The 21,185-nt window shown below is 38.0% G+C and overlaps 1 protein-coding gene across 4 annotated transcripts in view; it reads left to right on the top strand.

The window, feature by feature from the left end:
• Window positions 1-21,185, top strand: part of LOC149842170 (uncharacterized) — a 161,861-nt gene that overhangs the window by 115,741 nt on the left and 24,935 nt on the right. For all 4 annotated transcript variants that reach the window (XM_089998968.1, XM_089998970.1, XM_089998967.1 and 1 more), the window contains exon 10: window positions 11,356-11,478. In XM_089998968.1, coding sequence (XP_089855094.1) covers window positions 11,356-11,478 — 123 coding nt within the window. The remainder of the gene's footprint in view (window positions 1-11,355; window positions 11,479-21,185) is intronic.

Genomic DNA, 21,185 nt, shown 5'->3' with positions numbered 1-21,185 from the left:
TGAGCTATGAATTTGTTATAATTGTATCCCTCTAAAATATTGCATGAATCTTATTTATGTTCTTTTTACTTATTTATTTCATTAGAGGGATTCATACACAAAATTCTTTATATCCTGACATCCCTACTTTTGTGTTTTTCGCAGTCTCAGATGTTCAGTGAGATGACTTTCTTTTGAGAGGGGTTACGATGGGACCACACGATTGCTTAGCAGATACCTTCAGACAACGTGACTCTTCTTTTTACTTTATTTACATTTTATTTGCTTATGCCTCAGACTCTGCATTTTAATCAAATAAAGCACAGTTTGGTTTGATTTGGTTTAGTTTGAAAGATGAGTATAAGATCTCTTGTGGTGGTGGTGGTTGTGTTTAAACTGTAAAGGCCTCGGGCTTCTGATAATGTTTCCGCACTTGTTTAAAAAAAAGTTTGCCACTTTTTTATGGGTACAAGTTGGTGTCGTTACAATTATTTCAAAATTGAATTTAATTCTTTTGTTCGTTTCTCAAACATCTGACCACAATTATGAAATCTCTTTCTCATCTAAGGGTTGCTCCATGAATGATATCAAGTCAGGGAAGCTAATTGGGTGCAACTATAGGAGAGATCTCTACTACATGGATTTTTTGACTATTCCAACTAAATCTTTTTGTAACAATGTCCAAGATAAAAATATTATAACTTGTCACTAACTGACTTGGACATCCTAAAAAAGATTTTATATGTAAAGATTACATACTTGGAAAAATGAAATCTCTACCATTTTCAAATAGATCTTTTGTCTCTAAAAGACTTTTTGAATTGGTGCATTAAGATGTATGAGGACTCACTCCCGTCGTGTCCAAAGGCGGCTACTCATATTATGTTGTTTTTATTGGTGATTTCACTAAATATGTATAAATCTACTTTTTTATATTTAAATCAAATATTTTTTCACACTTTAAAGAATTTCACTCTTGTTAAAAATCAATTTCAAAGTAACATTTTCATCATTAGGATTGATTGGGGGGGGGTGTAACGCCCCAAAATTTTAACCCAGATTTATGTGGATTTTTTTTTATAACAACGGAAAGAATAACCAACATAGGGTTAAGCATTTCGGAACATTACTTTTGAGAGAAAACTCAACACATATATTTCATTTCCTTATGATATAAACATTTAACTTACCATAAACCCAAGGAATCACTGAAACAGTAAATCAACGATCGCGATCCAATGCCTCATCCCGCAACCGCTCATAAGTCTAATTATTTACCTAAAAATGATAAAAATTATAGGAATTAGACTATCACGTCTAAGTAGGAAAACTTTAACTCTTAATGCAGGTATGTCATGAATCTAGCATGTGATGTGGGTGTCAAAGGTGAATCTCAACATATGTCTAAACAAGTAAGCAGTTTATGCAAACGAAGCCAACATTCATATACCTGAGTATGTAAACAATTATACAACAACCATAACTGAGCAAGTAAGTATAGTGTGCAACATTAATAAGCAAAAGAGGTATGGTATGCAACAGTCATAATAATAAAAGAGTGTAACATTAATCAGTAAGTGAGATGTGTATTGCAACAATCATAGCATTAACATGTGTTAAAATGTAAAACTGTACATATATGTATATATAATAATATTATATTATTATATATATATATAAATACATTTTTAATTTCTTTCTTTTCTGTATTTTTTTCCTTTATTTTTATTTTTTGTTTTTATGTCATCTAGTTCAGTTTGAACTAGAATGACTGTTGCTAGTCAAGTCCTGTCCAGACTTGACTAGCAATAGAGCTGTTGGACTGACACAGTCCAACAGCTCTTAATAGAGCTGTTGGACTGACACATTCCAACAGCTCTAAATAGAGCTGTTGGACTGTGCCCAACAGCTCTATTGAGTCCTCTTTCAGCTGTGTATATAAAGGGGTGCAGCCCCTCTTGTATTTTACTCCAATGCTTCTTAAGCAATTGGTTTTTCATATCAATAAAGAATACATTTTTTATTTTTATTTTGTTTCCAGTTATACCCTTTTTAAGGGTTATGCTTTAGTGTCATTCTTGACACTTGCTCTTGTTAATCAAAGCTCGTGTTTCGAAGATCCCCATTTCATTTCATGGTATCAGAGCCGCGGAAGTACTAAATCTTGAGGAAAAGCTGCCTCGGTTTCCGTGCCCGTTTGCAAAAGTGTTCGCCACTTGAAGAGAAGTGTTTTATCACTTCATTGGAGAAGATTTCACATCTTGTTGTATTGTTTTTTTTTTTTTTTTCTTTCTTTCTCATTTTTCTTCTTGTTTCTCTTCTATCCCTATTCTTTCTCTCCTTGTAATCGATGGATGACAATGATAAAGTCACCATCATGCCTATGAAACTAAGCGATACGAACTATGTAACATGGGCTTCAATCATGAAGCACCATATATGGGGAAAAGGCTTATGGGGGATTGTGGATGGTTCCGATTCGGAACCTAAGCTATCTCTTACTAAAAAGGAGGGAGATAAAGAGGTCCCTCTATCGGAAGAAGAGAAAATCAAGGCTATTGCCTCATACGAGAAGAAATGGAAAGAATGGAGAATATCTCATGCGAAGATAATGTCATGGCTTATCAATAGCGTTGACATTAAAAAATGCTCAAGTCTTGCCAAATTTGATCATGCCGATAAGGCATGGGAATACCTTAAGAATATGTATTCCCTTAAAGATATTGCACACGTGTGCAACCTCCAAGAAAAAGTTCGAATGATGACACAAGGAGACAAAACTATTCGTGAATATTACAATGGGTTGTCCGAACTTTGGGAAGAACTTTCCCTTTTAGAACCAAAGTGGCATTGTGCCGAAGACATCGAGCTTCGTCAGAAACAACTCGATGCTGAACATTTTTACCAGTTTATCACTGGATTAAGGCCGGAATTTGAAACCACTAAATCGGCCCTACTTCACAGGGGAAAAATTCCTTCTATTGTTGAAACTATTGAAGAGTTAACAATGGAAGAAAATCGTCTCCGGAAAGGTTCTTTAAAAATTGAAGATGATTCCGTTTTAGCCGTGTCTAGACCAGGGAATCATGTTCGATCATATAGGCCTCCTCACTTTAACCGACAAAATGGTGACTATGATAAGAAGAAAGTTATTTGTCATCACTGTCATGAACCGGGACACTACAGGCCACAATGTCCCAAACTTAAGGAACTGAGAGAAAAAAGAGCTGCAATTGCTGGATCGGAGCCTAAAGATCAGGATGCACCAGTTTCCCTGGCCCAACTAATGGAGATTCTTCAGCCTCTCATCAAAGGTGCCTCTTCCTCATCTGAAGCTTCAACCGGCGCAGCAGCCTCATCTTTTTCTGATTTAGGTAAAATTTCTTGGCTTCTTGACTCTGGTGCATCTTTTCATATGACCCCAAATAATCAAAGTCTATCCAAATGTGTTAAAAATAAAACAAGTGTGTCAAAGGTCTTTACTGCTGATGGGACTTCTCTTGAAATAGAAGGAATAGGAAATTTTGAAAAAATTTATAAAACAAAAAAATTTTTTATTCCAGAAATTAGACATGTTCCCAAATTAAATTTAAATCTTTTATCTGTATCTCAAATTTCTGATTATGGGTGTAATATTTCTTTTTCTTCTCATGGTTGTTGGGTACAGGATCGCCAGTCAGGCAAGCTGATTGGGGAAGGCCATAGAGAAGGAGGGCTCTATTACATGGATTTTTTGGAAATGCCGAAGAAAGCTTTTTGTTATAATATTCAAAAAATAGAGTTGGAACTGTGGCATAAGAGACTTGGTCACCCACATATAGCCAAAATCCAACATTTTCCAAATCTAGGGAAATTTTGTAACTCTGAATCATTTGATTGTAAAGATTGTATTCTCGGCAAAATGAAAAAATTACCATTTCAGAACAGAACCTTTTTCTCTTCAAGACCACTTGAATTAATACACTCGGATGTTTGGGGTCCTGCACCAGTAATTTCTAAAGGAGGATTTGTTTACTATGTTATTTTTGTCGATGATTTCTCCCGACATACGTGGATGTACTTTCTCAAACATAAGTCTGAAGTATTTTCATACTTTCAAACTTTTCATAATATGGTTAAAAACAAGTTTCAAAATGATATTACTATTTTTCGCACAGATTCAGGGGGAGAGTTTTTATCCACAGATTTTCAAAATTATCTTAAATTGCATGGCATCACACATCAAAGATCTTGTCCTTATACACCTCAACAAAATGGACTGGCAGAACGAAAACATCGCCATATTATAGAAACCACTAGAACTTTATTAATAGCAAATCAAGTCCCTAAAGACTTTTGGGCAGAAGCTGCCTTAACTGCCACCTATCTCATTAATAGGATGCCATCTTCTTCGTTACAAAATATCACTCCCATTGAAAAACTTATGAACATTTCTCCAGACTACTCTAGATTAAGAATATTTGGGTGCAAATGTTTCATATTTACTGACAAAAATGATAAACTTTCCCCTCGTGCGATTCCCTGTGCCTTTTTAGGATATGCTGAAAACCAGAAAGGTTATAGATGTTTTGACTTCAAAAATAATAAACTATATGTGTCTAGAAATGTTTCCTTTCTTGAAAAGGAGAGCTTCTTTGATTTTAGAAAATTAAAAGACGTCACTGAGTACTCCTTTTTGCTAGATCTAACATCAACATCTGATGAATATGACCTTGATTGTAACTTTGATGATGATCACAGAATTATTGATCTTAATGTTGAAAATGAAGAAGTTCATAGAGATACTAGTATTCAATATTCCAGGCGACAAGAGTCTAATACTCCATGTGCACTTGAGAAATATTCTAACATTCCAACTAGACAATCATCCCGAATCTCGAGGCCTCCAGAAAAGTTTGTATCATACGAGTCTTTCTCACCCACATATAGGGCAGTTATTGCATTAATTCACTCATATGAAGAACCATCCACATATTTTCAAGCAAAAAATGATATCAAATGGATAGAAGCCATGAAAGCTGAATTAGATGCACTTGAAAAGGCTTCTACATGGAATATTCAAGATCTTCCTCCAGGGAAGAAAACTATAGGATGTCGATGGGTTTATAAAATTAAAACCAAGAGTGATGGTACTCTTGAAAGATATAAAGCCCGTTTAGTAGCCAAAGGTTATGCCCAAGAATATGGGATTGATTATGAAGAAACCTTTGCTCCGGTGGCTCGTATGACTACTGTCCGAACCTTAATTGCCTTAGCTTCTATCAAAAAATGGTCTATTTTTCAAATGGATGTCAAAAATGCTTTTTTAAATGGAAAGCTAGTTGAAGAAGTATATATGGAACCCCCTCCTGGTCTAAGTATTCCTAAGGGTAAAGTCCTTCGCTTAGAAAAAGCTCTTTATGGACTTAAACAAGCACCAAAAGCTTGGTATGATAGGTTTAGTCGTGTTATGATTGATATTGGTTTTCAATTCTGTTTAACTGACACTGCTTTGTTTATTAAGAATTCTGATGCAGGGATCATTGTGCTTCTTCTCTATGTGGATGATATGATCATCACCGGAAGCGATAAACAGGGAGTTGCAACAATCAAAACACTTCTTAAATCTCATTTTGAAATGACTGATTTGGGCTTGTTGAGATATTTTTTAGGCATTGAAGTTGCTTATTCTCCTAGAGGATATTTATTATCTCAGACTAAATTTGCTTTTGATATTGTTTTCAGGTCTGGTATTACTGATGATAAGAAAGTTGACACTCCAGAAGTTGTTAATGTTAAAATGAAGATTGATGATGGAGAACTTCTTGCAGACCCTACTCCTTACAGACAGCTTGTCGGGGCACTTTCCTATCTATCCATTACCAGACCAGATATAGCACATGCTGTTCATACAGCAAGTCAATTTCAACATGCTCCTACTTCTGTTCATATGGGAGCAGTCATGCGTATTATCAGATACATCAAGTCCTCTCTTTCACGAGGACTTTTCTTATCTTCCTCCTCTTCTCTTGATTTAATTGCATATACTGATGCTGATTGGGGAGGTGATCCCAATAACAGACACTCAACCACTGGCTTTTGTGTCTTTTTAGGGGAATCATTAATCTCGTGGAGGTGTAAAAAGCAGCAGAAGGTATCTCTCTCATCCACCGAAGCTGAATACAGAGCCATGGCAACCACGACCATGGAAGTAGTTTGGCTCCGACGACTGCTTGCTGACATGGGAGTTGAAGCAACAAAGGCTTCACAAATGTGTTGTGACAACAAAAGTGCGATCTACATTGCCAGTAACAGAACATTCCACGAACGCACCAAACACATCGAAATGGATTGTCACTACGTCAGAGAGGAATATCTACACGGGATAATTGATCTGCCATATGTCACTTCAGAATATCAGTTAGCAGACTTCTTTACAAAGCCTCTCGCTGCTCCCCGATTTCACTTTCTCTTAGACAAACTTTCGCTCATTGTACCGTAAGTTTGAGGGGGAGTGTTAAAATGTAAAACTGTACATATATGTATATATAATAATATTATATTATTATATATATATATAAATACATTTTTAATTTCTTTCTTTTCTGTATTTTTTTCCTTTATTTTTATTTTTTGTTTTTATGTCATCTAGTTCAGTTTGAACTAGAATGACTGTTGCTAGTCAAGTCCTGTCCAGACTTGACTAGCAATAGAGCTGTTGGACTGACACAGTCCAACAGCTCTTAATAGAGCTGTTGGACTGACACATTCCAACAGCTCTAAATAGAGCTGTTGGACTGTGCCCAACAGCTCTATTGAGTCCTCTTTCAGCTGTGTATATAAAGGGGTGCAGCCCCTCTTGTATTTTACTCCAATGCTTCTTAAGCAATTGGTTTTTCATATCAATAAAGAATACATTTTTTATTTTTATTTTGTTTCCAGTTATACCCTTTTTAAGGGTTATGCTTTAGTGTCATTCTTGACACTTGCTCTTGTTAATCAAAGCTCGTGTTTCGAAGATCCCCATTTCATTTCAACATGTACAACTCTCATATAGTTGTTCAACTACCTCATATCTACACATTTCACAATTTTATATCGTCACAAGCTCAGAATATAAAGCATGTTAAAGAACATAAGCATATCTCCAATATTTCTACTCACTGTGATACCTAACTGCACTAAATTGTGTTTCAATTATCTTACCCCGCGGGTACACACGGGCACAGATGACCATCTTAGAAGAGAACGTTCGAGGATATGTTATTCAAGAGTATTTTATTAACCCGAACATTCTAACTGAGACTGAATCCCCAAGGGAGCGACCAATAGCCGAGAGAATCTCCCAAAGGCTCAACTCAAGACAGGATGCATCCCTAACTTCTGCAGAACACATGGAACTACCACCTAGGACACATAGGTAGTCCTGGTCCCTAACTCCGAGGACGGTGACCCACGAACCGCTTCACGCTCGTAACACAACACAAGTCTTCGAAGTTGTGTACCACCTACCCTCTCCAAGGTAAGCCTCAGAAACTTGTTTCATTGTTTAGTTATTGTTCCAAAGTTCAGGGCATTTCCCCACTTCCTCTTACTACCTTAGCAGTTGATCACAACCTTAGTAATTTTACCAAGGTTTATAAATCAGTATCAATCATTTATAGTATTGATTTCATAAACCCACTTAAAATGTTTTAATGCCTTTAAACCAGTCAAGCACACAATATTTACACTTAAGTTTTCATCATTTGATTGTCATAGCACAAGCTAATAGTCTAAGTACCCGCATCGGGTAATCTATTCATATTGCCCCTTTAGGCAAAGCATATTTTTTTTATATGTCACTAAGTGCACATTCATATATTTGAAACTAACATAACATTCTCATTCCTCAAACACAGATAATGTGTTGAATACGAGCAATTCACATCACACATTTTCTGATGAGAAGCAGTGCAGTTTAAGCACGTGGTATCTCATGCAAATCAATCACAATACTAGAGAAAAGTGCAACTTAAAGAACTCTATAAAGTCCAACCCACAACAGGGTATAACACATTGAACCACATATGTTGTTTACATGAGTAAAAATGAATTGGCTAGAGAATATAGAGCAGTACATTTAAGGGAAGCAAGCACAATAAAGAAACTGCATGCATCAAATTAAAAAAATCTAAACATAAACAATTTGCATAATCTAGAGTGCAACATATAAGTAGGATATCTTTTCCTTTTTCCCCTGCGTGACTAACCCAACCACACTTGGACTCAATCCATGGCCTAGCAAGGAGAATCACAAAATCCCTACGTCAACAGTTTGTAACAAGTAAAAACTATCATGAGCTACGTGTTTTATACTCATACAACTTCAGTTATTTAAAAATGCCCAATCATATGCATTCTTATACTAAGCAGGACATATTCTCCACATATAATGACCGATTGATGAAAATAAATACAGCCCTAATATCCCCCATGTAGACTTCCTCTAATCTGCTGAATATTTCTGGCAAACCATTTATCTCACAAAAATCTGGCTTTATATACGAATTTTTTTTTTTGCTTTGTTTGGTAACCTTCCATCATACCATGCATATCTTTTCATGCTCGCAACAGAATTGCATTTTTTTATTGGGTCAAAAGAAACAAGAATGAGCTATCCGGTGCTGTAGCAAAAAGAAACACAACTCTTATGTGTTGCATCACCTCTGTTTTTTTAACAACACAAGTGCCAAGTTTCCAGCTCAAGAAACATACTAATAAGGAAAGATGAAAAACAACACAACAACCCAGGTTTAATTCAACATTTCCTTGGACTGAACAACATAAATATCTTCCATATAATAAGAGAAACAAAAACGCCAGTATGAAGATACACTTTACAGAAAACAGAGATTCTAATCCATTTTCTTGAAAACTAACAATGTTCACATCCACAGAACTATGTGCAACAGAGGCAACAAAACACCCAGTACAAACTCTAAACCATATTCCAGACTCGGTGCAATTTGGAAAAAAATGCAGTATTATGGATATCAATGACAAAAGACTTAAAAAAAAAGACTAACGACCATGGGTATAAACAGATCCACTTCTTAGAACACAAATATCAAGAAATACAGTATTTATAGTCAAGAATGTCGAAACTCCTTTAATCGGAAACCCCATTTTTATGGAAAATCGAACCCCCCCTTCATTATCTGGTTTATCGAGTCCCCAAAATGGGAAACCCCCAAACCTGGGGTTATCCATTTCAAGAAATCGGAAACCTGATGGCTGGGGCTATCCAATACATCAGCCGAAACCCCATATCGATTTGATTTGGGGATTCTACGGATTAGGGTTAGGCATGGAAACCCCCAAATTTAAACTCACGACTGCCAGAAACCCTAACTCACAGACCTGAGTTTTCCGGTAGCCAAGAACCCCATCGGAACACCCAGAAAATGAGAAAGATCGTGTTTCCCCATGACTGACCCAACCACAATCAGACATCAATCTATACCTAGCACAAAGAGGTACAAAATCCTACCTCTTTCCGGATGAAAATTCGTTGGAGGTGTCGGCAACTGCAGTTGCAAGTGGTCGGCTTCCTCTGACGTCGGTGCTTCTACAGGCAAGCGCAAGATCGTCGATAGCGAGGAGAAAGGGATCCAGCGAGGTGGGAGGGAAGAGCCGAGAGGAAGACGAGAGAGGTCGGTTAGGCGAGGTCCTCTCCTCCCATTTATCGAACCGAACCCCAGCAAGAAACTTGCAGTAACCCTCCCCTTCTTCTTTCTTGTTTTAATTTCACAAGAATCGTGCCAAACACAATTCTTATATACAGTGTTTATAAATAGCGAACCGGGTACGGGTCTTGCAACCCGCGGTGCCGCTGTACCGGATCCACTCTAACGTGGATCCAGGTAAAAAAATGGATCGATGGATCCATAGTATGTTTTATTTGGGTCCAGCCCCAATTACCCAATACTTTTTAATTATAATCTTTTGGATCCGGGTAATGGATCTTGGACCCAAAATGCATAAAATTTTGGGTTATTACAGGGGGCGGCGTGGGGGGTGAATTTATGTCAAAATAATTTCAAGATTACTTAAAACAAAATGAGAGTTTACACCAAAGGTCTTGTCCTATACTCCACACAAAAAAATGGTTGTGTTAAGGAAACATAAACATATTATTGAAACCACTAAGACTTCTTATCTCGAAAAATATTTTTATAAACTTTTAGGTTGAAGTTATTCTTACATCTGTATATTTGATTAATAGAATGTCATCTTTGTCTTTAAAGAATGTTTCTTCTATTGAAAAGTCATTTAATGTGACTCCCGATTTCACAAGATTGAGAATTTTTTGATGTAAGTGTTTTGTCCTTACACATGAAAATGGTAGACTCTCCACAAAGGCTACTGAATGTGTTTTTCTTGGATATAGTGAGAATAAAAAATGATACAAGTGTAATGATTTAAAAAATGATAAATTATGTCTCTAGAAATGCTACTTTTTTAGAAGAAAACATTGATATAGAAAAACCTATATAAGAAGTGGATTACTCATTCTTGTTTGATCTTTTACCTAAGGAAGAAAATGGTACATCTAATTTAAATGATGATACCGAAAAACTTATTAATATTAAATGTGTGGATAATGGCATGTCTAATGACATGGATAGAAATGATTCGTTAGAAATTTCCAATGTGATTCATCCCATGATGTTTGTGTTTATACCCAACATGGAAGTGAGGTTCAACCACGTGCCTTAGAAAAATATGCCCAAAATGAGTCCATAGAAGAACCTAATCCATCTTTAGAAAAACGTAGTCTTAGGAGATCCCAAAGGATTCCCAAACTACCAAACTGATTTGTCATATGAATTATTTTCTTCTAACTTTAGAGTTTGTCTGATGTTTATTCACTCTTATTTTGAGCCTTCCAACTATAGTGAAGCCAAAGACCACTCTCAATGGGTAGAAGCAATTAAACTGGAACTAGATGCACTTCATAAAGCCAACACTTGGAAAATAGTCAATCTACCTTTAGGAAAAAGGCCATAGATTGTAGGTGAGTATTTAAAGTAAAAACAAAGAATGATGGTTCTTTAGAAAGATACAAGGCTAGATTGGTTGCCAAACGATACTCACAAGTCACAAGAATATAGGATCGATAATGAGAAAACCTTTGCACTAGTGGGACTGATGGTAAACAAACCCCGGTGCAATCTTAGTCTGTTCCACATGTTTCTGGGACATTTGGTGTTCATTATGGTTGAAGATTTCTATAAATTTTATTTTTGGAATTTAATCTTGTAGTTGGTATCCTCTTATTATATGTCAACAGACCTTTGATTTGTAACTAGACATGTGTAGCCAGTTCTTTAACCATTTCTTTCCCTTTCGCAGCTGGGAGGTCTAGATTTGGTAGCCTTCTTTCTCTTGGTCACTCTTCTGCAAAGACTGAAAAGTTGTACATGAGAGGGCCTGGAGGGCGTGGGGAAGTCGAGGTTGCAGTTTCAGGGATTGCTGGTTAGTAAGATGATTGTTGTGTTTGAGTTGATAATATCATCCAAGTTTTGTTTCTAGTTTTTAATTGGTTACAAGTAGTCTTCGATCGGATATGTGGTTGGATGAAAAAGTTGCTCCAAGTTGAAATAGGGATCTTAGCTTTGAATCCCATGGGAGACTATGCTCTTCTACTTGTCCTAAAGGTAAACAAAAAGTGGAAAAAAAAAAGGAATCGCTTTTCCTGATACTCTGCTTCGTAATAAGATTTTCTTTGCCATCTATGTCACATAGGTGTGGGTGCGGACGCAGGTGCGGGTGAGGATGCGGCGATGCGGCACTTTAAAAAAACTTGGGTGCGGGGATGATATATATATAAATTTTTTAACAGTTTTAAGTTAACACACTGTGTATTTGTGTGCATTTATGTATTTATATATATAATATAGATAAAAATAGACTTGATTAGGGTTAACTGAATCTACTTTTGGATAGAAATGGACCTCAGTGTGGTTGACTTCACCTAACACAAAGGAAGCTGTGTCCAAGTGTCGCACCCGCCTGGGTCCGACACGGGTGTGGTGCCCTGTTAGAAGAGTCCGTGTGACATAGTTTGCCATATTAATGTCTCCTTTTGGGATTTCTGTGTGCCTTGGAATTCCCTAACAGAGACTTAAAGTCTCCCTTATTGAGTTTGTGGAGTACCACATTTTTCTTATACCTCAGTCAAGAAAGCACACAAAGATAGATAAAATGGACGCACAACAAGCACTAAGAAACTAAGAATTGACAAAACCATGAAATTTTATTTGACAATGCGAGAGGTTACCTTGGAAGCAAAAGCTGAAGATGTACCATAGAAATGCACCCAAAATGCTCATTCCTCTCCTTGTAATGGTTTGACACTTTACGAGGCTCAACCCTTTTATAGCTGGTGTCTACTGTTGCATATTTTTCATTATTTCCACACGTGATCACATGTAGCCAGATTGTAGCTTTCAGAAATGTTAAGCAGATTCTGTGTTTCTGGATGGCATCCTGTGATGCTGATAGCTGCCGACCTCCAGGGTATCTGCCATCTAGTGTACATCATCCTACAGTTGATTCTCTAGGAATACGGCAATCCACAGCCCTCAGCAGACAACCTTAATAACTATGTTCCAGATACTGGACTTGTATATGAGACTATTGATAGTTGGATGAGCCATGGCAAAGTCTTTATGCTTTCATGTTGTGTCATGATCATGAGCTGTAATTGTAGTTGTATTCATTCTTTGTTACTTTTACATCCTATATTCTTTTGTTAGTACTTCATTCGTTCATATACATTAACATTGTACTTGCCCAAAATGTGTTTAAAAAATGTTTATTTTGGCTTTAAAGTTAACATCTATGTCACATAGATGCGGGTGTGGCAATGCGGCACTTTAAAAAAACTTAAGTGCGGGGGTGAGGGGAGGGTATATATATTTCCACCACCTCTTCCTCGAGCTTTTTCAAGCCTCTCCACATGTGCCCATTAGTGGCCCATCATCAGATGAGGCAGCCGAAGAACGAGAACCAACACTACCACTGAAATGAAATACAAAAATGTCACTTATGGACGGACACAATCACAATGACCACTTATGGGTCAATTACATAAGCACAAATCCACACAAATAAGCCACTTAAGGGCACACAACAAATATAAAAATATAGGATTTGTATTCCAGAAATGCTCTAAGAAAAAAACATATTTTGAGGAGAGGTTTCTGAAATGAAATATGCAGAAAAACAAAACAAAAACCTTAAAGGGCTTACAATAACATAAAGACAAAATACACGTGCACAAGTCCACCAAGGGACAATGCAAGGTGCCAATATAGGCAATGCAAACAACCACTAAGGGCAATACCATGCATTAAGGCACAAAAGCAAGATTAAAAATAAATAACATTTTATTCATGATATACTTATAAAATGAGTTAGAATGCTTTAAAAGAGCATTAGAGAACAAGAGGGGGTTCACCCCTATTTATACGCAAGAGGTAGTTTCAAATAAAGTTGTTGGATTGTTCCAACAACTTTATTGACTAGTCAACTCTATGTTGATTAGTCCAAAAAAAAACCTAGTGGCTCTATTTGGTCTTTGACCAAATAGTCCCTATAAAAACAAAAACGGACATAAAGAACAAAATAAAGTAAATGTATTAATGTGTCCCTAATAGACAACCTATTACAATGTTGTGAAATAACGAAAATACTACCAAAAGTTTGGAAATTCAACAAATAATCAATGGGGAGGATCCAAGTCTTCAAGTGTCTTCATTGGTGATCATCCCAAAACGCCTTTGTCTGCTATCTCTATCTTCATGATATGATTTATCAAAGATATTCTTTTTTTAATCCATCGCATCTTTAAGAACCTGTAAAGAGAACAAAACATAGATTCCAACTGCACAGAAAAAGCTATTCTAACTAAATAGTTATATAGTTTCAAAAAACTAGTAGGAATAACACTCAAGTAGAACAAAGTAACAATAATTTTAAGATTTTTAGAAACATTAGTAACAATTCAAGCAAGATAAGAAGAGCATGCCTCAGATATAAGAAAAACAATTTTAGACAAGCATAAATGTAAGATTCGAACTTTTTAGGAAAAAGTGAAAATAAAAATAAAAAATGTTTTGGGTCCAAGTTCGATCTAACCCGGATCCAGGTCTATACCCCCCCGAGCCTGCCTCTACTCTTCCCCTGCGCAACCCCGATCCCCGCTGGGATCCCTCTCTCCCTCCCTCCTCGACTCTTCTCCCCTTGACCCACCCTCACCAGTCTCGCTTGTCGGAGCTGTTGACCCCCCTAGGTACGCTCTCTGCTGCCCTCTTCTCTCCCGTCTCCCTATTAACCCCAGGTAGAGGAGGTCATCGCCCTTCCTGCTCTCTCTCCTGTCTTCTTGTTAATGCCAGTCTGGAGGGGGCCGCCCCTCCTACCCTCTCTCTCGTCTGTGGCTAGCAAGAGGGCACCACCCTCATGCCCTCTCTCTTTCACACTTCCCCTTTCTCTCATCTCCCTGTTAGCTCACGGCGGGAGGGCGCCAACCCTCCTGCCCTCTCTCGTCTCCCTTTTAGCATCACAGCAGGAGAGTGCCACCCCTCCTGCCCTCTCTCATCTATGTTTGCATCAGGCAGGAGGGACGACCCTCCTGCCCTCTCTCGTCTCCCTTTTAGCATCACGACAGGAGGGTGCCGCCCCTCCTGCCCTCTCTCCCTCTATTTACATCAGGCAGGAGGGGCGGCCTTCCTGCCCTCTCTCATTTCTCTCTGGCCTGCCTCGTTCCCCTGTGCCTTGCGCATGGTGGTCGGAGGCCACTCGAGCCAGGGTACCCCTGGGACTCGGGTGGAGGGAAGAGGGCTGGGCTCGACTAAAGTCAATCCCACCTTCCGCCATGCTCCCTCTCTCTTCTTTGCGCAATTTTTGGCAAGCCAAAATTGTGCATGTTGGGCTCAGCCTAACCGTCGATCCCACCCCCCTCAGCCGAGCTGGGCCTCAACAAGGCCAGCCCCTGTCGCACTGCAAGGTGCTGCCAACGATTCGGGTTGTTTGGGAATGCAACCCTGTCAGCCCCTTTCCTGTCACAGCATGGAGACCAGGCCGGGCTGACCGTCGAGCCCACCCCCTCACGTTGGTCACATAGCCCGTCGAACTCAGCTCGGTCTCCGCTTTCAGACCGAGTCGGCTCAGTAAGCAAGCTGAGCCTGGCTCAATCGAGTTTTACTACCCACCTCTTGTATTGAGCTCAACTCGAATAAGGTTCAGGTTCGACCCCTGCGACGTAAATGTTGCTTACTCGTTAAATTAAAATGGTTACATCATTTCTTTCGCAGCGCAATAAAATATCTTTTAGCGCACCCCATCGACGCAATGGATGCGACACGTGCACCAAGGCACGAGTCCTTGAAAACCTACGCTCGGAATCGTCAGCGAGTCCAACCATCTTCGAGGTAGAAAAAAGTTGCATACAAGGACAAATGACGGAATACTTCTAACTTTTATATATATATATATATATATATATATATATATATATATATATATATATATATATATATATATATATATATATATATATATATGTGTGTGTGTGTGTGTGTGTGTGTGTGTGTTTTTAACTCAAGGACACAATTTTGCATATTCTTGTCCATTTAAAATTTATGTCATTTACTTTATCGTTGCGTTGTTGCATGCACAGGCTACTGCTTACGCAATTTACTTAGCCGATATACGGTTTCGTACATTGTGCACTGCTTACGCAATTTATTTAGCCAATGTACGGTTTCGTACACCGTGCACTGCTTACGTCATTTATTTAGCCAATATAAGGTTTCGTACATCGTGCATCGCTTATGCAGTTTATTTAGCTCGATGTGTGGTTTCACACGTCGAGTCATGTTTTATGTCACTTACATTGCCACCGTGCTGTAATGTGCACAGGCATATGCTTTGATATATACGTATTATGCTTTGATATATATGTATTATATATACATATATATATATATATAACTTTGTAAAGTACGCAGTTTTGTGTATTTCTGCCTACTTTGCAGTACGCTTGCATTTAAAGATGCAAATTTGTGCATGCTCGCTAAGTCTTTAAAGAAAAAGGGGATTTTACATGTGAGATTTTAAAGCTCGTAATATTTGTTGTTTAAAAAAAAATTGAATATTTGGCATTTGCATATTCACAACCAAAGTTTTTCCTTCAACCCTGCGTAACGAAAGGGCATCGACTACGTAGCCTTAGGTGGTACGTATGTGCGGTCCTTCGTTTTGGTATTCGAAATGACTCGGATATTCTCGGCCTAAAGCACAACAACAACAACAACAACAACAACAACTACGCCTTCATCCCAAAACAATTGGGGTCAGCGATATGAACCAAAAAAGAAATTCATTTTGGGTCTTCCACATGAATCCTTTTCCTCCAATCATTTCTATCCAACGCCATGTCCTCGGTGAGGTTCAAAGCATTCATATCCTTTCCTATCATCTCCATCCAAGTCTTCCTAGGCCTATCCCGACCTCTTTTAACTAATATATTTTCCCATTTCTCCAACCTTCTAACTGGAGCATCATTAGGCCTTCGCCGAATATGTCCAAACCACCGTAAACGATTCTCTCGCATCTTATTTTCAATGGGTGCAACACCTACCTTCTTACGTATCTCTTCGTTCCGAATCTTATCTTTTATTGTATTTCCACACATCCATCTAAGCATCCGCATCTCAGCTACACTCATTTTTTGAATATGATGTCTCTTGGCAGCCCAACATTCCGTACCATATAGTAAAGCGGGTCTAATAGTCGTCCTATAAAACTTTCCCTTCAACCGCAATGGCATTCTACGATCGCACAGCACTCCAGTAGCACTTTTCCATTTCATCCACCCAACCTTTATCCTATGATTTACATCTCCATCAATTTCTCCATACTTTTGAATGATGGATCCCAAATATTTGAAATAATCATTCACCGGTATATCTTGCTCACCAAGCTTCACTACACTCCCATCACTACTTCGTTGCTTACTAAACCGACATTCCATATATTCAGTCTTACTCTTACTCAACTTAAAACCTCTAGCTTCCAATGTCTGTCTCCATAATTCTAGCTTAGCATTAACCCCAGCTCTAGACTCATCAATCAAAACAATATCATCAGCAAACAACATACACCATGGTACATTTTCTTGAATTGATCTCGTAAGCTCATCCATCACTATCGCAAATAGGAAAGGGCTTAAAGCAGATCCTTGATGTAACCCAACCGTTATCAGAAAATTGGTTGACACCCCTCCACAAGTGCGGACATTGGTTACTACTCCTTCATACATATCTTTAATTATACTAATGTACTTGAGAGAAACACCTTTCTTCATCATTGTCCACCAGAGAACGTCCCTAGGTACTCTATCGTATGCCTTCTCTAAATCAATAAAAACCATATGCAAATCTTTGTTCCTCTCTCTATATCTTTCAATAAGTTGTCTAAGAAGATGTATAGCTTCCATAGTTGATCTTCCAGGCATAAAACCAAATTGATTCTCCGATATCATGACAACCTTCCTCAACCTAGATTCAATCACCCTCTCCCAAAGTTTCATAGTATGACTCATGAGTTTTATTCTCGGCCTAAAGCACAGAACATTGAAATTTCTAAATGATGTTGGGGTTTCTTTCTGAGAAACCGATATCCCTCTCATCGTAGCGGTACTATCAAACATGCACAACATGTTAGTACTACGATGATTGGATGAGAGGTTTATGGTAACCTCGTAGCGTGAAAATATGCAATGCTTAGAAGAAAATCACATAAATGGTGATAATCGCTTCACAGGAAAGATGCTTGATTTGGTTTGAAAGACTAGAGCATGTAGAATAGGTCGTTAGTTAAAATAGAACCTGACATACCCATTCATCTCTTTGGTTTCGTCAAGAGAGAGGATGGGATGATACAAAAATTTCGATGGACAGGTTGTTAACAACTACGCTCCTCGAGTAGCAATTGACTCTGTGTCCCCGGTCATCGGAGTTAGGGGACGTGGCTACCAAAAATTATCCTAGGTGGTAGATCCCATGGACTTTTGCAGAAGTTGGATGCATCTCTTGCCACAAATGCTTATGGAGAATTCTCTCGGTCACTGACCGTCTTCTTAAGAACGGACTCAGCTAGTTGTCCGGGGTATCAAAATACATAGAATAACAAACCCCCGAGCAATCTTAGTTGTTTCTACGTTCTCTCCTGTGCGTACCCTCAAGACAGTTAATATCGAAACAAAATTATCATGCTCATTTTGTTTATTCTGAAGTGCACATCACGAAAAGAACAACATATATGTTAGTTTTGTTCGTAATTTTGATATTTGTGCACCAACGTCGAACTCATGGTATGTGCTAATATAGCTAAATTTCGTCGGGCCAATGAGGCTTGGTTTTTTATGAAGGGTATGTATACCCAAAAGGATCTTGCAAGAGCTTATTTTTTACAAGAAAAAATTAGAACCACCAAACAAGGTGATTCAAGTATTCAAGATTACTATAGTGCTTTAAACCCACTATGAGATGAGTTGGCTCTTTTAGAGCCAAAATGGGTTGCTATGGAAGATGTCGAACTAAAACAAAAGCAAATGGAACAAGATCGATTGTTCCAATTCTTATTTGGGTTACGTCTCGAATTTGAGCAAGTGAGGTCATCACTTCTCCATAGATCCATCTTTTCTCCTATAGAGGATGCTATTGACGAAATCACTCAAGAAAAAACAAGGCTTGGGATGAGTAAGAATGTTGATGAAGTGCTTGCCATTTCTAAACCCGGCAATAATGTAAAAATCTACATGCCCCCCACTTTGGTAAGCTAGGAAACTACAATGGAGGAAGAAAAATGATTGTATGTCATCATTGCTATGAGCCGGGTCACATTAAACCCGCTTGCCCAAAGCTCAATGGAACTTTCAAGCCTAAGGTGACCTCTCTTGAAGAATCTACCACCAAAGAAGATGAAGGCAAGAATGATGACCTCAAAGAGACCCTTGGTCAAATATCCATGGCTCTTCAACAAATCCTTAAAGCTATTTCCTCCATATCGGGTGCGACCATTGCGTCTACATCATCACCCGGTACGTACTCTTGGTCTTAGATTCTGGAACATCTTTTCATATGACCCCTCATGAAAATGCTTCAATCGATGTTTGCACCAATTCAAAAGGCTCTTGTGTTTCTACAGTTGATGGAACTTTTTTGAAAATTTCTAGCATTGGAACTCTAAACTCCAAAAATTCTCAAAATCTTTTTATTTCAAAAGTTTCCAAAATTAAATTTAAACATTTTTTCAGTCTCCCAAATTGCCGACCATGGATGTGAAATATCTTTCTCATCTAATGGTTGCTTTGTACAGGATGTCCAGTCTGAGAAGCAGATTAGGCAAGGCCATAGGAAGGGGGACCTTTACTATATGGATCATCTAAACCTTCCTATAAATTATTTTTGTTCTTATGTCCAAGAGAAAAGTATTGAAACTTGACATAAAAGGCTTGGTCATCCAAGCTATTCAAAAATGTATCTTTTTTCATTTGAAAACAAATTTTGTAAGGAAAAAGACATTAATTGCAAAGATTGTATTTTTTGAAAAATGAAGTCTATTCCTTTTCCAACTAGAACATTTCTTTCGTCAAGACCCTTTGAATTGGTGCACTCGGATGTTTGGGGTCCATCTCCGGTCATGTCTAAAGGGGGTTATTCTTACTATGTCACTTTCAGCGATGACTTTACTCGATATGTTTGGATCTATTTCCTTAGTCATAAATCAGAAGTGTTTTCCTTCTTCGAAGAATTTCATATAAAAATTCAAAACCAATTTCAAAGTAATATATCTACTTTGAGAACCGATTCCGGTGGTGCATACTTGTCTAATGAATTCCAAAATTATTTAACTCAAAATGGAATTTGTCATAAAAAATTATGCTCTACGACTCCACAACAAAACTGACTAGCGAAAAGAAAGCATAAGAATATTATAGAAACCGCTAGAACATTGCTTGTCTCTAGAAATATTCCAAAAAAAAATTGGGCCGAAGCCGTCCTAACCAGAGTTACCAGTCGAGGAAGCAGGAGCGGGAAGCGAGGCACTTTCAAAGATTTAGGAAGCAGGGAAGCGTGGGACCACTTAGAAGAAAATTCTAAATCATCTCGGAAGCGACCTAGGAAGCGAACCGGAAGCGAGGGGGAAGCGAAAAAAATGAAAAAATGGGGGAAGCGTGCTTTCCATAAATGGGAAGCGCGTTTCCCATAAAAGGGAAATGCGCTTCCCATAAAAGGGAAGTGCGCTTCCCAAAAAAGGGGATGCTTCCCCCTCACGCTTCGGAAGCGCGACGTTTCGCGCTTCGGGGAAGCGCGCTTCTCCTTTTACCTAGGCGCTTTCGGTAACTCTGGTCCTAACCTCAACTTACCTAATCAATAGAATGCCTTCCTCAAAATTGAAGAATGCCTCTCCTTATGAAAAACTCTTTAAATTCTCATCTGATTTCAATCGCCTTCGCATCTTTGGTTGTAAATGCTTTGTTCTCTTGCATAAGAGAGATAAGTTGTCTCCAAAGGCAATTGAATATGTTTTTCTAGGTTATGGGGAAAATAAAAAAGGCTATAGGTGTTTTGATTTAAAAAATGACAAGCTTTGTGTTTCAAAAGATGTAATTTTCTTAGAAGATGAGAATGGTTTTGAAAAAATAGAATCATCACATGACATTGATTATATGTTTTTACATGATCTTATTGATGACATAAATGATGATTCTATGGATCATCTTGAAAATATAGAGGACACTTGTGAAGTGTCCAATTTAGATATGTCACCACCAAGTGATGGTACTAATAATGAAAATATTAATGTTTACACCCGAAGAGATCAAGAAAGGCCTATTAGTGCCCTAGAGAAATCTCTCAAATTTTTGAATCTTCAGAAGCGGCCCCCATTAGGCGCTCTTCTAGAGAATCAATACCACCCAATGGGTTTGTATCCTATGAGTCTTTAGCACCCAATTATCGGGCATGTTTAATAACTTTACATTCATATTATGAACCCACTCATTATAAGCTAAGACTCTACTACATTGGGTTGAAGCAATGAAAATAGAATTAGATGCGCTAAAAAAGGCTAATACTTGGGAGATAGTCAAACTCCTTCCGCATAAAAAA

This window comes from Nuphar pumila, chromosome 3 (genome assembly GCF_984573655.1).
Source record: "Nuphar pumila chromosome 3, dmNupPumi1.hap1.1, whole genome shotgun sequence".
Taxonomy (NCBI): Eukaryota; Viridiplantae; Streptophyta; class Magnoliopsida; order Nymphaeales; family Nymphaeaceae; genus Nuphar; species Nuphar pumila.
The sequence above is the reverse complement of the archived record's forward strand: the minus strand, read 5'-3'. Positions and strand labels throughout refer to the sequence as shown.